This window comes from Tinamus guttatus, unplaced genomic scaffold (genome assembly GCF_059628265.1).
Source record: "Tinamus guttatus ecotype Peru unplaced genomic scaffold, ASM5962826v1 Tinamus_guttatus_pri_ptg000119l, whole genome shotgun sequence".
Lineage (NCBI taxonomy): Eukaryota > Metazoa > Chordata > Aves > Tinamiformes > Tinamidae > Tinamus > Tinamus guttatus.
The window spans coordinates 2,050,897-2,067,783 of record NW_028288653.1 but is presented as its reverse complement, the minus strand read 5'-3'; the positions used below and the strand labels follow the sequence as shown (position 1 = coordinate 2,067,783).

Here is a 16,887-nt window from a genome sequence, read left to right as displayed (position 1 = left end):
ACAGCCCGACCAGCTGAAGCCAATACCTAGCAGTTTTGTGATACCACTGATACATTATTAAAATTATTTTATGACAGGGTAGAATACCTGTCGTGTCTTAGCCTGTTCAGGCCTGAGCCAAGAACACCCCAGAAGGCTGACAACTGGCAGCCCTGCTGAAGGATGCTACGCTGAACTTTTTACATATGCCACAAGTGACACACAGGAGCACTGGCCAGGCACAAATCTGCCGAAATGCAGAGAAATATCAACTAGATCATGGCAGATGACAGTAACGTTCAAGTAAAAGTATCTATGAGGGAATGTTCTTGGATATCATCATAGCAAAACTAGTATGATGAGATAAAAATATGGCAGCTTTTAGCCTAATGTTGCAAAATGTTGTTTTTGTGTATGTGGCATGAATTTCAACATCCTGAGATGCTTTCTCATTGCTGGCAGAGATGTTCTTGAGTCAAAGAGACACTGGCTTAACGTGCTTCATGACTGTAACATTTCTACTCTGGTCCTTCTGTGTTATCTTCTTGGAAGGGGCAGGGAAAGAAGGTGGTCTGGAACTGTGAACTTCCACTTATTTCTTTTCAGAAAAGGGAGAAGCTGTTGGTAACCTGACATATGGCAAATACGTTAAATTTAAAGAGCTGCGACCTTTGGATAGGAAACAACTATGGCTAAATGCGTACAGCTGTCATGCACGGAACTAACTGATCAGCTGTTTAGGAAGAGAAAGTCATCTTCCTATTTAATATAGGCAGCTAGCACAACAACGAAGCTTTGCCTTAAACCTTTCATCCCTTTATTCCTATGATGCACCCAGAAATGCCGCGGCCCTTGTCAGCAGCTCAACCAATGTTCCACTGGACTGCTGGCAATTCCATCGAGATGCACCAAGGGCGGATGCTGGCATCAGGGCACAACTTGCCCATTTTGCTGCACACACTGAGCATCACTCAAATAGGAACTGCTTTATCCATCGCTCTACTAGGGAATTTCAGGAGGTAAAGTTAAGGGAAGGAATCTGCTTTGGCAAGGCAAAAGTTCTTATGAAAAGATCAGTGATTTAAGAATATTGCCAAACAGAGGATGGAGGAATTTCCTGCAGCTGTAAAATTAAAAAAAAAAAAGTCCTGTCTACCAGGAAAAGTGTCTGGCCTCAATCCCTATTGAAATCAGTAGCAAAACTCCTGCTAACTTTGATGACAGTAAGACTACTCTCTTTAAGGGGTAAGCAGCAGTACATATAGCTTTAACACAAGAGGGGCATCCAATCTGGAATAATTATACCCCCCTCTAATAAGAGGTTCAAATTGCAGCCAGCTTGCCTCAACCCTTCATCTGGCAGAAGAGAAAAATAGAGAATGATGACTCTATTGCATCTGGCTGTTTCTTATGAAACCAAAGCCCTGCCCACGGAGCCCGGGCACAAGCAGTCCCACAAGTGCTGGTACATTTTATAAGTATCTGGGAGGCTGCCCAAGGGTTCTCGGCCAAAACTTCCCTCTCTTCTATTGTTATATAATGAGCAGTCAGCATTTGTGAGCTCCTGCTACCCAGAGAGTTTCCCCTGTGCCCAGTCCTCCCCAAGGCAAACTCCCTCGGAAACTACACACAGGAAGTCTTGCCTCAGGAATGACTTTTATTGGGCCTCCTATTAATAGGAGATACTTTCTGTCAGTCTATCTCAGGAGAATGCAATGCTTTATCAATGTTGTACCACACAAATATAGTGTCAGACAAAGCCCTGCTCCTTAAAACTGTCTGTGATATTTAATGCCAAATGGCTTGGACTAAGTACAGTTATTTGCATTTGTTTATAGAAATCAAAAGACAAAGGGCAAAAACTTACAAAAAATGTATATTACTCACTGCTGCTGTGTCCTTCAAGTTTTAAGTTACTTAATGCAGAAAGATCAAAGATTTAGTATTTTCATTAAGTGTAAGGTCTCCATCTTTGGAGATTTCAAAACCCACCTGGACATAGCCCTGGCCAACCTGCTCTAGGTGACTCTTGGAGCAGGGAGGTGGGACCAGACGATCTCCTTTCCAACCTCAACTGTTCTGCAGTTCTGAGATGTTCTGCACTGGCTGGAAGGGAGAGTGAGCATCACGCTGCTCACAGAACAGCCACGCGACGGCCGCTACAGGCTCCAAGGCATCAATGCGGCGGTACCTCCACAGGAGGGTGGAGGGAGCTCATCCATATGATCACCTGCCAGAGGCTTGAGGACAATTTCAGGGTCTACAAAAAGGGAGCCACTCATTTCCCTTGCGGGTTCTAGCTTACCAGGCTTTGGGGAAGAAGAGCTTGAGGCCAAAAAATGAGATATTAGCCATATGAACAGACTTTAGTCTAAAATTGCAATGCAGAAAAAAAAACCCTAATTTCCAAAGACAATTCCCTGCTCAGCTGTAAGGCTTTTCTACAGATGCACATTTCTGCATAGCTGTAAAAACCGAACAGAAATAAAAAATCCAGTGCCTAGTTCATACCTGTGCTCGGTTGGAATCCAAAACTTTGTGTTCTTTGGCTGAACTTTCCTAGAATGCCTGTCCTTGCACACAGTTACAGAGCCTTGAACCCTGACAAGGTGAGGACTATACAAAATGCAGCTGAGGCCATCACTTTCTTTTGAATGTGTGCTCCTTCACTCCATTTATACAACGGCCTATGGCAGCAAACACTCAGCAAAGGTTCAGTTTGCATTTTACAGTAAGAAGGGCAGTTCCCAGAGCTCAAAAGGGCACCCAGCTGGGCATACCTGCAGCCAGGTTCAGATACGCTTGTCCTTCTGCCACCACGAGTGAATCTCAACTGCTTTTCTGCACAGCTTACACAGAAGTGAAATATGAATGCAGAGCATCCCCACATTAAAGTGGCCATTAGCCTCGTTGTTAGGGCATTTTTTCCCCAGTGGGATGGGAGCCAATGGCCCTTAAATCGAGGAAAAAAATGAACCCAAATCTCTCACTTTCTATTTTACAAAATGTGGTAGGTCTACCACTTAATGCTCTTTTCACTTCTCTGTAAAGAAAGGACATCAGCACCTCGCTTCAAGGCTAAGGTTCCCAAGTGGCTGGAAGTGTCACTGCTGCCCTGGGGGACAATTCCTTGAGCTCAGAAATGGTCAAGCTACTAAGCTCACACTGATTCTGAACGTTTCCTGCCAGCCGGTGCCAGGCAGCCGCGGGCTGACCGTGCCGGGCTCAGCTGCCCAGCCCGCTGCTCGTCCTGGATCCCATTAAGAGGTGCTTAACTTCCCATGGAGTCTAACGCGGGTTGTGGATTCCTCTCCTCTGCGTAATATCTGACAAGTAATCAGAAACAGAGCCTAGTCCACGCTCTAGCCAGCCAAAAATGGAGAAAAACAGACTGGCTGACATTCCACCAGTTGCATTCTCCCAGGCCTACCAATGCCTATACCGATGCCTATGGGATGACGCAGACATAAATTAATTTGGCCCAGTGTAATCACTTGTACTTGAAACATTCAGTTGATTACAACGAAAATAAAGTTGGAGTAGATATTATGAAACATTCAGGTCTTTCAGATACTTCACACTGCAACAGAAGCTGCAATGTTTCTATGCAGATGTTTTGCTGAAGCTGGGATTGGAGCACCAGAGTAGTCAGAAATCATGAAAAAAATGAGTTCCCGAAATGTCTAAAACACTATATTCAAATAAAGATCACCTGCTAAACAGGAGGTACAACTTCTCAGCAAGTACAAACTCCTTAAAATAACATTTAAGATGCTGAGAATTTTTGCTCCAGAATAAATAGCACCGAAAATAACTATTTCAGATATAATCCTAAACAATTTTTTAAAGCTTGTAAACACCTGGGAAAAACATCACTAAGTGCCAGCACTTAGCCACGGGAGAATTTAATTACTTCTATGGCACTAATGCTTCGTTTTTCTGTGCCTCTGATTATTCATCAGTGAAACAGGCATATTACTTGTTGTACTGAATGTTATGCATCTTTAAAGAACTCTGAGAGCCTCATATGAGATATATTAAACACATATATAGATTCATACCATAACTAGTAATATACAATTTGCTTTCATCTGCAGAAAGAGTGTACCTTGGTTACTATAAAAGTGAGCATAATATCAGAAACACTTGCAATTGTTATGATACTCTGAAGGTTTTAGCAGTTGGAGCTCCTAGAGGTCCTTTTCTTGATAACACCACTGATGTACATTCCCTTTTCCTACTAACTATCCAGCTTCCTTTCAAATTTTTAGACATCTTTGTCAAGTAAAAATGTCACTCACCTGGCCTTAAGGCACCGAAAATGTAACTGATTCCAGGATCTGCTTCAGGATTCTGCGATACAGGTCAGCCAGCTTTGCTGAATTCAACCTAAGGAAGCTGTCTGAGATCAGCAATAGAAGCACTAAATTACCACTGCAGCTGTACTCTCAGTAGCATGATAGCTTTTCTGCATAGCTCAGGTCTATTGCAGCTCAGGTCTAAACAAGATTAGGTAGATGCTCCTTGCGCACAAAGCACTTGCAGTGCAGAGAACACTGCAGGTTTGGGCTCCCTTCAGCTCCCAGTCTAGCTTATGAAAAGTACAAGTTGGCAATTTCATGCGTCTCAAGTTTTAAACTGGTTACAACAAGGAAGAAAGATGGGTTAATTTCACTAAATGGTGACTCTCCCTTCACCCTTGGAGATATTTAAAACCTGCCTGGACAGAGTCCTGGGCAGCCTGCCATAGCTCACCATGCTTGAGCAGGGACATTAGACCTGGTGATCTCCTCAGGTCCCCTCCAACCTCAGCTATGCTGTGATTTGTGTAACTGTAATTGTTGGCATTTCAAAATATTCTTCCTGCCTCATTTGCTGCCTAAATATATATGATCAAGTAACGGACTGATTACAACTTGACATGTTGCCACATATTAGCTGTGTCACAAGAGCAAAACTCTTAGCCTGCAGCAAAAATCAAATCATCTGCTTAACCTGTGTCACAGTGGATTTTACACTTGCCTCATCCTAGGCACAGACAATCAGATACTCAATTCAGATTAGCAGATAAACTGACTTTACCTCTGAACCTTTAGCGAGATAATTTCAGTGACCTGGGACCAACTGTTATTTTAAGAGATGTCAACCAAAGAGTCTCTAGTCTCAGACTAGGTCCCAGGAAAAGCTGTTTAATAATTCTCACAAAAGGCCCACAACTAAGCAAAGCCCACAAGCAAACTGTAGTCCCACTGAAGGGAATGACAAAGGTCTTCTCACACCTTACCTGCCATCTCATGACATCTCAGCTGTCAGATAGAAACGCTGAAAATAGTTAAGGAAGAACAGAAGTTCTTCCTAAGTTGGGTTTCTTTCTTCTTTTTTTGAGAAACGTATCTGCAAGGTTATGTTGTTTTGGTGTTAAGTGCTGTTTTATGATAGAATGTTCCTGCAGTCTTGCCATTCTCAGTAACGTCCCTCCCCAAATAGGCACATGAAAAAAACGAAAGTATTACACATCAGTAGCAGGCCATGCAAACGCTAGCTTACTTTGCTTAAGCCTTAAAATAAACACACAACGTTTGCAAAATGCTATGACAATTAAAAATAATTTCCTAGGATTTGAACTTATGAAGGCAACCACTTATCTGAATGCAAAAGAGAAATAAGACATGATCACTTTGTCCCAAAGCAGTAAGATTTTACATAGTACTGCCTAAAACAATATTGGAATAAATAATGCTTTTGAAATAATATTATATTGTTAAATAAATGCTGCGATCTTGAAAAAGATGAGCACTACACCAGCAGCGCCTAATGATTCCTCAAAGTGTAACCGGGGTCATAGGCAGGAAACTTCAGAAAGCACTACCTGAACTAAGTGCAGCGAGAAACTCACGTATGAGAAAGTACTGACCTATAGTTGCTTTCTAGGAGCACTTGCCTTCCTAACCCCTGCCACCGTCACTCCTCAACATGTAACACAGCGCTCACGGCCGGGGCAGGAGCTGCATAGAGCTGGTGCCAGGGGCAGCAGCGCAGGGACGCATGCACGGCGGGCAAGGGCCTGGCCTGCTCTTGGGCAGCTCACAGCAGTGCGGGCCCCGCAACACAGCGGCAGCTTTGCTGTAGTGCAGCAGGACTCCCTGTGCCTGTCCCAGCACCAGGCACTGGCATGCCTCGAACTGAAAAAACAAATTATCTTTTCAGTGTTGCATTAGCAGAGATGGCCCCGAGTCAAATCCCCCTGCGTCTAGAGCACGTGGATTTGGGTCTCCACCAAGTGCGTCCTGGCACTTCCACAGCGGCACGCTGGGCCCAACACAGAGGGGCCCAACATCCAGCAGGGCCCCTCCGCCAGCCTCACCCAGCCCCTCGGCACCCCTGGGGCGACACAACAGCCTCCCTGCCAGGCCTGCAGCCTGTGACTGGGTCACCGCCGTGTTCCTCCAGGGCTGCCATGTTCCTTCCAGGGCTGCCATGTTCCCCCCAGGGACACCATATTCCTTCCAGGGCTGTCATGTTCCCCCAAGATGCCATGTTGCCCCACGTCTGTCATGTTCCCCCAAGGCTGCCATTCTCCCCTCGGGCCACCATGTTCCTCCAAGGTGCCATGCTCCCCCAGGGCCGCCATGTTCCCTCCAGGGCTGCCACGTTCCTCTGAAGTGCCATGTTCCCCTACGGCCACCATGTTCCCCTGAGGTGCCATGTTCCCCCAGTGCCACCCTGCTCCCCCGGGGCCGTCATGCTCCCGGGGCACCGCAGCCCTCCTTCGCCGCCGCACTCCGTAGGCCACCCGGGCGCCGCGGGGTGTCCGGAGGGCGCGGCGGCCCGCGCGGGATCTGGAAAGGCCGGGGCTGTGCGTGGAGCGGGGACGCGGCAGCGGGGCGGCGCGGCGGGCGGCAGAGGGGACAGTGCCCGGCGGCGGCGCCCGCAGGAAGGCCCCGCTCCGGCGGCGGTGGGAAGTGAAAGCGAAATGCGCAGCGGGGCGGGAGGAAGGGAGGGAGCGGCGGGGAAGGAGGCGGGGAGCGAGGCGCCGCCGCGGCCTCCCTTGGCGCCGCCGCGGCCCGGCCCGCCGCGGCCATGGCCCACAAGGCGCGAAGGGGGGAGGACGGAGAGGAGGCAGAGGAGGACGAGGAAGAGGATGAAGAAGCCCGGAGCAGGCAGAAGCGGCACAAGAGCCATCACGAGGCGCCGGCGGGCGGCGGCAGGAGCCAGGAGCGGCACGAGAGGAAGAGGAAGAAGCAGGAAGCGCAGCAGCTCCAGAAGCTCCAGCACCTGGAGTCGTTGTAAGAAAGTGGGGGAGGAGGCTGCCCGCAGCCCCCCGCCCTTGCTCGGGGCGCCCGGCCCGGGGCTCCAGTGGCCGCTCCCCGCTGTGTGTGTGTGTTGGGGAGGGGGGGAGGCATCTCTCAGCGCCGGATGGGGTTATTTTATGTTATATATATATATATATACACACACATATGTATACACACATAATATTTTATATTATGTCGTTTAAGCGGGCTGCCCGTTTCCACGGACACGTTTTTTACCGCTCCAGCGCGGTTCCTGCGCCTAGCCCAGCGCCTGCTTCTGCAGGCTCCTTGTGTCGGGAGCGCCACTGAGGCGGTTACCTTTCCCCGCAGGTGTGAGCGCAGGGCCCTGGTGGCACCGCGTGTTTATTTCATGTTCGGTGTGATTTGGGCCACTCTGAGCCATGGGGACAGGGTTGGCCGCTCCACGCGTTCGCTTGGGATCCAGCTCCTCTAAACAGCCCCACACGTAGCTCTGCAGTGGGGACGTGTCCCATCTCTGCAAAACAGGCGTTTTTGTGTGCAAGTAGGTGAACGTTTCACCCGCTTACCTGCAGAGTCTCTCTTGGTGCAGTGTGCGAGGTGGCCAGTGTCTTCACACCCGTCAACGTGGAGGTTTTGAAGAGTACATTGTTAGTGCCATCCCCGACGCGTTTCCAAGTGTCACCTGCTGAAATTCCTCCTGACTTTGTAAGGATCTCTTGGGGAAGAGGAGTCTCTCCTGAAGGGGAGCCTCTTCTTGCAAGTCTGGGAGCTGCAGCAGAGGAGCAGAAGTTGTTCAGCAGGTTTCCACTAGCATAGTTCAAAAGAAAAAAAAGATAAAAAGGTTTGAGATATGCTAAATGACTCCATTAACTGTCCGCAGTAAAGAGTATGTGCCATTTTACTGAAAGGAGTTGAGAGGTATAGAAAGATCAGGAAGTTCCCTAGAACATAATTCTATCCTTTCCTAGAAGAAGTTATGAAATGTTATAAACAGCACTCAAAAAGCTGTCATTGACAGGAGGTCAATCCCATTGTTTATTGACATTTAACTCCTAAGTATATACATTTTTTTTCAGTTACTGTGTCCTGTGTAGCACCTGCTTGGTATTTAGATTTTAATAAATTTTATCTTTTTCTGGAGAAAAGATAGTATAGTTGTCAGCAAGACTCTATATTTAGATGTCAAATAGAGGAAAAGATTTGTTACTTTATATGAAGTTTAGCTGGCAAAGCTAGATTTAAGGAATGGCCTGATTTGACATTTTAAGATGAGTACAGCTGTGATTCAGCTGTGTTGGAGTAAAGAAATTTGGATGAGGAAGATCTTGGGTGGTGGGGGCGTGTAGCTACAGAAAAAGATTCAGAGAGAGCTGTGAATTTATGGTAGCTGAAGCTGAATCACATGCACGACATTGCTGTAGAGCAGCGTGATGAAAATAGCTGCTCCCACACAAGTCTATGAATCTGAAGGGTGTTTGCAAAAGATTCATGCTGTGATAAGACAAAAACTTGGCAGTTTGGAAACACTCTGGTTCAGTCTACTGGCATCCAGGTGTCCCTGTTGTGCTGTAACTCTTAATAATTACTGGTTGATTAAAATTTAAGGGAAAAGTGAGGTGAAATTTTTGACACTATTCCACTGAAGTGGTGTATTTTGTCAATTTATTTGTCTGTGTTAAGTTGCAGAAAGCAGAGTAACTGTATTTTTATTGCTTTCCAGCTATGAGAAACCTCCCCCGGGGCTAATAAAGGTTAGTAAATATTTTTAAGTACATTTTAAATATTGCAATGTTTTTTTACACAGCCTGTCTTTAGCTATCTGCCTTCGATGTTTAGGTAATCTATATAAATTACGTAGAGAAGTAGATACTCCCAGAGAATATCATAACTCCTTAGTTATAAGCTGGTCAAGGGTAAGGGAAAATGAGGTAACTTTACTAAGAGTCAAGTATTTTGGATCCTTTATATGTTACAAGAAAAGGAAATGGTATGGAGGAAATAGATCCATGTTAAATGAGGGCCTGTGTGTGTAGATTTTTTTTATTACTATTATTGTTCTTGTTCCTATCCTTTTCCATAGGAGAATGAAACAAAACCAGAAGACTGCATCCCTGACGTACCAGGCAATGAAAGCGCACGAGAATTCCTGGCACATGCCCCAACAAAAGGGCTTTGGATGCCTTTGGGAAAAGAAGTTAAAGTTATGCAGTGTAAGGTTGAATATATTCAGAGACCCCTGGCCCATATTTTTACTCGGAGGGAGGGCAGGTTGTCTGGCAGAAGGATGATGAGGCCCAGGTAGACCAGCATTGTTGTGGTATGAAAGCAACCAGTATCTTGAAGACTGTAATAGCCTTACATTTTATGAAAGTCACATTTATCAACATAACACTTGTATCTCTGTATCTGTTCAAACAAAAAGAAAATATTTTCAATATAAATATTTTTTTTTCTTTTCTGAGCTGTTGGAGAGATGCAATTCACTGCTGCCTCTTTTTTTTTTTTTTTTAAAGGTTGGAGGTGTAAACGTTATGGACACAGAACGGGAGATAAAGAATGCCCATTCTTTATTAAAGGCAATCAGAAATTGGAACAATTTAGAGTAGTGAGTACAAATACTGTACTATAATGGCTTTTATTTTTGATATTGATGAGTAGTTTTGCAAGGGAAAAGAAGCCTATAAGATGACCTTCAACTAAGGATTTTTCCTCTGTCTCTAGTATAATATGGATGCCGAAAATCTTCTAGTAAAGAAAGAGCTACAGATGTGGTTGGATGTTTGACTACTTTGCAGCAAATCTACTCTTCAAGAGGGAAATAATTAATATTCATATTTAAATTTGAAGTCTTCAAGAAGCTGTTTCAACCATTGTATCCAATCAACTGTTACAGCATAAGTTTTATGGTAAAATATCAACATAAAAAAGTAAAATTTAGTCAAGCTTGAGCTGCCCACATTACAGCTTCTTCAAGCCTTCCGCTCGCACTGTGAACAACCACATCGTGAAGCCTGTTGTCTAGGTCTGTAGTCCAGTCATTGTCTCTGATTCCAATCTCCTGCTGCATGAGGCTTCACCATAGTTTTGCAGGTTCTTTCTGCGTTCCAGTGTCTTTAATTATAACTTTCCCTATTTTTCTGCACTGTAAAACTATATTTCAAATTCTCATTATTTTGTTTCTTATGTCCTGCTTCCTAGCCTTGAAAATGCAGTCTGGGCTCATCTTGGCCAGTCAGCATGCTACTGCAGATAGAATTTTTAGGCCAGTCCCATGATCAGATAGCTTCTGTCCTACTTTTTTTTTTTTTTTTTTTCCTTCTTCTCCCCAGGCTTCTTCACCATTGCAACAAACTATTGCTTTATGTCCAAGGTCCTTAATGGTTCCTTCCCAACATTGTTCATTTTCTACTGTAATTTCAATTCCTATTGCTGAGCAACACTTGACATTCTCTCTCTCTCCCTCTCCCTTTTTCCCTCTACTTTTCCCTAAATTTTCAACAGAAATTATCACTCCCTCTTGTTGCCGCTTTCTTACTTAGGATGAACTCATCTTAAATATCCACAAAGTTTGTTTGCTATTTTATTTCAAAACTATCTTTCACTGCAGTGCAAACTATAAAAACTAAGAACAGCAGTATGTAGTGTGCTAGGACAGCTCATACCTCATGACCTATTTGTCTTATATTCCCAGATACTATATTCCTGCCTGCTTGTATCCAGGTTTTTTAAATGTGCTAAAAAAAGCACAGCTCTTATTATTTTCAGTTTCAATATTTATTCTTTTTATAACTGTTCATATAGTATTTCTGTGGTGATTTGTTATAGTAATCAGTAATTGTTGAGAGAGAGGTAGCATATCTAAGGAAGAACCCCCTTCATCACCTAAATAGATAGTTTTTTTTTTTTTTTTTTTTAAGGAAAAGATTGACCAAAATGTTTAGCAGTATCTGAGAGTATAATTTTTAAGTAGGAGCTTACTGAGTGTAATTCATCTTTTGATTAAAGCACCCGTGTTAGGTTGCTTTTAGTTTCTGTGTTTTGAATTAAAGCAGTCAGTACAAATCTTTTCTTTACCAACACTGAATTTCTGTTTTCCATTTCCAAAGGCACATGAAGACCCAATGTATGATCTAATAAGAGAAAATAAACGTCATGAAAAAGAAATGAGGTAAGTCCTTGTAAAAGAAATGAGGTAAGTGCTTCCCTGTAGTAAACTGCATTTTCAATTGGAGTTTTTAACTTTGGTCAAATTTTAAATTAGTAAAACATTAAGGTGAATCATCATTGTAAGTTACTTGCACCACTTCAGAGCATCTTTTAGCGGGAGCTTCTTTATGTTAACAGACAGAAGCATTTCTTAATAATTTGCCTCTGTGTGTGAAAGCTGTAATGAAACTCATAATCCAGCCCTTTGCATGCAGCCATTAGTCAAGCTAGATGAAAGCTAAAGTAAGTTATTACGTGTGGGGGAGTTGGAGAAGTTTCTCATTCATGTTTTTAAATGTACTCAGGATACAGCAGCTGAAGCAGCTCCTGGAAGACTCTACCTCAGAAGATGATGACAGTGATGGCAGCAGTGAGGATGATGACGAAAGTAGCAGCAGCTCCACTTCCTCAGAATGTAGAGATAAACACAAGAAAAAGAAGAGAAAGAAAGAAAAGAAAAAAAAAGAAAAGAAGAAGAAAAAAAAGAAAAAGCATAAATCTTCTAAATCTAATGAGAGGTTGGAATCTGACTGACAGCAGCTGTCTGCTGCATGATTATTGACCCCTATTTGTGAACTGTGAGGAAACATCCAAAGAATGAAGATACCACCACTGGGAAGTGCTTTGTGAAACTCAGAACGTAGAGATAGATACATATATATATATCATCCTATATTTGCTCCGCTTTTCTGCCCCTCTGCAATGCTGCAGCCAGAAAAGAGATGCATTAAACACTGATTTTACTCAGTCAAGCCTATCTCTCTACTGCAGAACCAGTGTTAAGGGTCCTTTAGCTGGGTCCCACTGGGCCTCTGCGTTGCCACGTGTGATGACGGCCAGAAAGCAGTGACTACCCAAGTATTGCTGACAGAGACAAAAGCATCAGGCTGCCTACTGAAGTATGTTTTGTCCATGAATTTTACTATATTCACAGTCACTGCAGTGGGGACTGCAATGTGTACTGTGCAAAGCATTGACACTTCTTTTACAGTAATCATCATGAGCAGGTTGTGTTGTATCTTTTTTTTCCTGCAAACTGCTGTGAGTTCCCTGTACTTACCCCGGAACCTGCAGTTGGGGAAATAAAAAGCATTGCTGAGGGGGGAGGGGGGACTTAACTTCCAGATAAAGTCACAGTGTTAACAAGACTTGTTTTTAGGTATAGCAAAATCTCAACACCATCACCATCCATAGTGCAATTTTGCAACATGTAGGTGTTTTCCAAATGAGAGCTGGATGTCATGTATTGATTTTTACTGTGAAAAACTAAAATTTTTAGTTAGGGAAATGAGAGAGCTCTGCTGTCCTACACACACTTCAGTAACAGTTGTTTTGATACATCTTGAGATTTTTTTCATTTTTAAAAAAGGTTTGGGGAAGTAAATTCCAACTTGTTTTGTATGCTTATTAGAGTTATTTTGATTAGTAATATTTTATGAATCATACTGCAAGAAGAATCTAAATATGTGCAATGACTTCAAACGCGGTTTCAAGTAGATGCATGTAAGCAAAGACTAGTAGCAGAGAACCTACAAGCTGAAACGAGGAAAAGTTCTGTGTATTTGACCCTGGACACTGACAGCAAGATCATTTTCTAAATGACCTTGCAAGGTAGATGTGACTGAAAAAGAAGATAGAGTTATAAACTGCATTAGAGCAAGTGTCTCTTTTTGAACGATCAACAGTTAGTGATACAAATCTGATTAGAGGACCTAGATGTTTATAGGTACCTTGAAAACGGTAAGAAGCACAGATTTGCTTTGAAATGACTAGATCGTGTTTGATGTTATACAGAACCTAGTTTCTCCAGTTGCATTTATAACAACAACAACAGAAAAACCCACAATGAAGCTCTAACATTCTGAATTCTGAAATTCAGGAAGAGCCGACTAAAATGCACCTAACATATACATGTCCCCTGACATCTTTTCCAAAGCTTGAGAGCGCTCTCAAAAAGTTAGAAATGTCTGTTCTTCCACCTTCAAATTCTTAATGGTCTAGAAGTCCTTAACAAAAATAAAGCCCCATACCTTGTCAGTCATTCACAGTACTTTCTGGGGAAAAGAAAATGGACAAGGTCTGCTTAGAAGAATATTCTTTACCACTCTTTCCCCTGCATTGGTTTAATGATTTTACATCTTGAAAAAGCACTGGCAACAAAAGGAAAACCCATTCACTGATAGAAAATATTTCAGATGCTGGAAGGCCCAGGTAGTGAGTGAAGTGTGGTAGACCTGGCACATTCACCTGGTGCCTTCCAAGAGGCCTCTTGTACTGCTTTCCCTAGGGCAGGGCTAAGCTAGAAGCCTCTGTGGCTATTCCAACTTTTGTTGCTTGAGCTTAAGTAAAACATTGATATTTTCGTTTTAGTCTTGCATCCCTGCTGTTGACCTGTTATTTCACCAAAACACTGCCACAGCCCCTCTTTGCCATTTCCTAATTATCCATGCAAAGTTGAGCTGTGGTAGGTCTCTGCTCAAACTCAAAATTATAGCTCATTCCAACAGAGTGAAAGGTAGCCCCATTTCAATAGGGTGCAAGTTTTTAAACAGTGACAATGATCAGCCAGTGCTAGTACAAGACAATAAGATTCATTTCCTCATTTGGTATTTTAAAAAGTGCCAAAGCTTGCATTTAAGAGACACTAGGTCTTTTAGGAATATGTAGTTTAGGAGCAATAGTAAATTCAACAATTTCTATTAATGGAAAATGTTTCCATGTAGACATAAATCCAGAAAACAGAAGAGGAAGTCATACCCTTGCAAGACTGAGTAGGCTTATATTTAAATCTCAACTGTTGGACTGCTTAACGTATCTAAGAACCAACATTTTTTATCAGTGATTCCTGCCTCTTCTGCAGGTTTGTTTATTTCCATACTAAAATTTGAGTGGTAATAATGTAATCATAGTCCTGTGGACCTACATAAATCTGAAGTGCAGCTACAGCACATATAGTAGAAACACAGCTGTAGCTAGTCATCGTCATTTCCTAAGTCCAATTATCTTAATTCTGTGAACCATCCAGTCTTTGCCAAAAGATTACTCAGCAGAAATAGACATGTGCCTACACCCTTGTCAGGCAGTCAGAGGCAGATTCATTTTTAAGATTTTGTTGAGTATGAATGGCCAATAGCAGTGAGTCAATATGGGGAATTTGAGGTTTTTTTCTTATGGCATGGTTAGCATGTAATGACTATTTCTGCCCTGGGCTTCAGTTCCATTGTCTTGAAAAAAACTTGTTGCCTTATTTTAGAGATATCTATAGTGAATATTTCCCAAAATAAGGCAGGAAAGAGCACTGTAATAGGAAAAGTTTTATGCCACACAGATGCTAGCACACTGAAAATTAAAGTATAGAATTAAAATCCAACAAGCCAGCACACCACTGGCTCCACCCCACCTACTTTGCCACAGAGGTTTTAGCTACAGCTAACACTTTGGAAATTCTGAGTCACAGACAAGTTGGTCCAACAAAACAGCCACTGTGGGAATCCCAGAGGCCTCTACTGTTTGTTTTGTGCCTTGCCAAGAAGCAAGTAGGTTCCTCAGCTGCCCTTCAGGAAATCTTGCAGAAGGCATATAGTCTTCAAAGACAGTGCACCTCTGCTCTAGTTAAGAGCTGATAATTCTGCCAGGGCAGCAGTTACTCATCACTGGCCTAGCAAGCTTCCCAAGGAACTAGAGTCTGACACACGTGCAACCAGAAATCAGATCTCAGGAGTCACTGTGGCTGGTTGCTGAATGAAAGGAGGAGCCTGGGCTTTAATTCACACCCTTTAAAAATAGTTTCTAACGCTCAGCCTTTCTGAATCACAGCCATTTTATGCACTGAATCTTATATGTGGTTCTAAGCCAGCTGACTTAAGATGCAGTCTGCAAGTCAGCACTGATGCTTACTGAAGAAAAACAAGTAGAAGGCTTAGGTTTAAGGGCACAGGACTAAAACTCATAGACTCTAGAATACACCTTACATAAAATCTGCAGAAAAGGACTTCTGAAGCACCTAAGCATTCATGCATACTACTTTAAGTAGAGAGAGGTCATGGCATGGGTATAGTCTGAAGTTAAGAGATTTATTTATAAGAGCATTTGCTTTCAGCCAGAAAGCTGTTTACACAGTCGTGTTGCTCTCTTTGCATGTTCTTGGGCATTGTGTCACCTAGCCCTGAATTAGTTCTTACATCTGAGCAGAAAGCACAAAGCAGCACAAAGTCTCTGAAAGTCTGGATTTGGGAAGGAGCATTTGTGAGGTGCAGGCTACTCTCAAAGAGTACCTTCTACCCTCCTGGCTTTTGCCCTTACCAGACAGGGCTCAGAGGGCACTCAGTTAAATCTGTCAGCAGAGAGGGCTTGGTATTCAGTACAGCTGCACCCAAATTCAGTGAAAAGAGGTCAGTCCTTAAAGATTTTAACTACATCTATTTCCTTAACCTCCAAGTTGAGCAAATTCCAGCACTTATTTTGCCTCTCAAAACTAGAGCAAAACTGGCTATCTTTTAACAAATATTTGCTTACTCCTTTATTATTCAGGGCAAAAGTATAAAAAGCTCTTTTCTTCAAAGACTCCTGTTCCTCTTATTTGCTCCCCACCCCAACCTTTAAGGTTTTGATGAAATAGGTAACCTTAATAGAAACTTTATGCAGCACAAAAGTTGATTAAGGACTTGTATTATATTTTCTTGTGGCATTCAGAATGGAAAAGAAAATAAAACTTGGTATCACCATGTTACTGGGGATCCTTTCCCCCAATAGCTTGGGGAAAAGCCTATAATAGCTCAATAGCTCTTTAACTAGTAAAATTCAAAGAGTGCTATTAAGAAAGAGCACTTCTAAGATCCTTATTAAGAGGGAAACCTCAGTATTCCTCACTGAGGGAAAATAAGGTTACAAGTCAAAATAGTAACAGGCATGCACAGACTGAATGCAGCCACAGGAGTGGTTTTTTTTTTTTTTTTTTTTTTTTTTAAATCCCCATGGGTTGTTGTAGAGCACAAAACTACATAGAGACAAGTGGTTGAGAAGGCAGAAAAGTTCTGCCCCAGTTCCAACCAAATCTCATGTTAAAGGAAAAGCCAACTTCTATAATTTAATTTCTTCTCTACCCACACTTCTGCTTAATTCACTGTTCTCACACAGCAATACTATACACCATAGACTGAAAATAGTTAAAGTCATGAGCTATTCACCTCAGCTAGGTAAGTCTGCTCCAGCTATCCGTAAGATAGCTCAGCAAGAGACCAAGTTTTATCTCGTTAACACTATAGAAATGTCAATATAGAGAGTTCTGCCAAGGACAGTAACACAAGTCTTCAATAACAAGTCTGAGAATGAGATAATATCGCTGTTTAAGAGCTTGCTTCTCCTTTCAAGTTCAGCTTTCCAGTTATGGGACTCCATTATGTAGCTATTCCTTTTTGCCCCACAG

At 42.9% G+C, this 16,887-nt stretch overlaps 1 protein-coding gene across 1 annotated transcript; it reads left to right on the top strand.

Annotated features, from left to right (window-relative positions):
* Positions 1 to 6,975: 6,975 nt before the first annotated feature.
* RP9 (RP9 pre-mRNA splicing factor) lies at positions 6,976 to 12,468 on the top strand. Its single transcript, XM_088521365.1, has 6 exons — positions 6,976 to 7,265; positions 8,977 to 9,007; positions 9,337 to 9,466; positions 9,770 to 9,861; positions 11,363 to 11,424; positions 11,768 to 12,468. Exons 1-6 carry the CDS (start codon positions 7,060 to 7,062, stop codon positions 11,994 to 11,996), a joined length of 750 nt encoding a protein of 249 aa, XP_088377491.1. The 5' UTR covers positions 6,976 to 7,059; the 3' UTR covers positions 11,997 to 12,468.
* Positions 12,469 to 16,887: the final 4,419 nt, after the last annotated feature.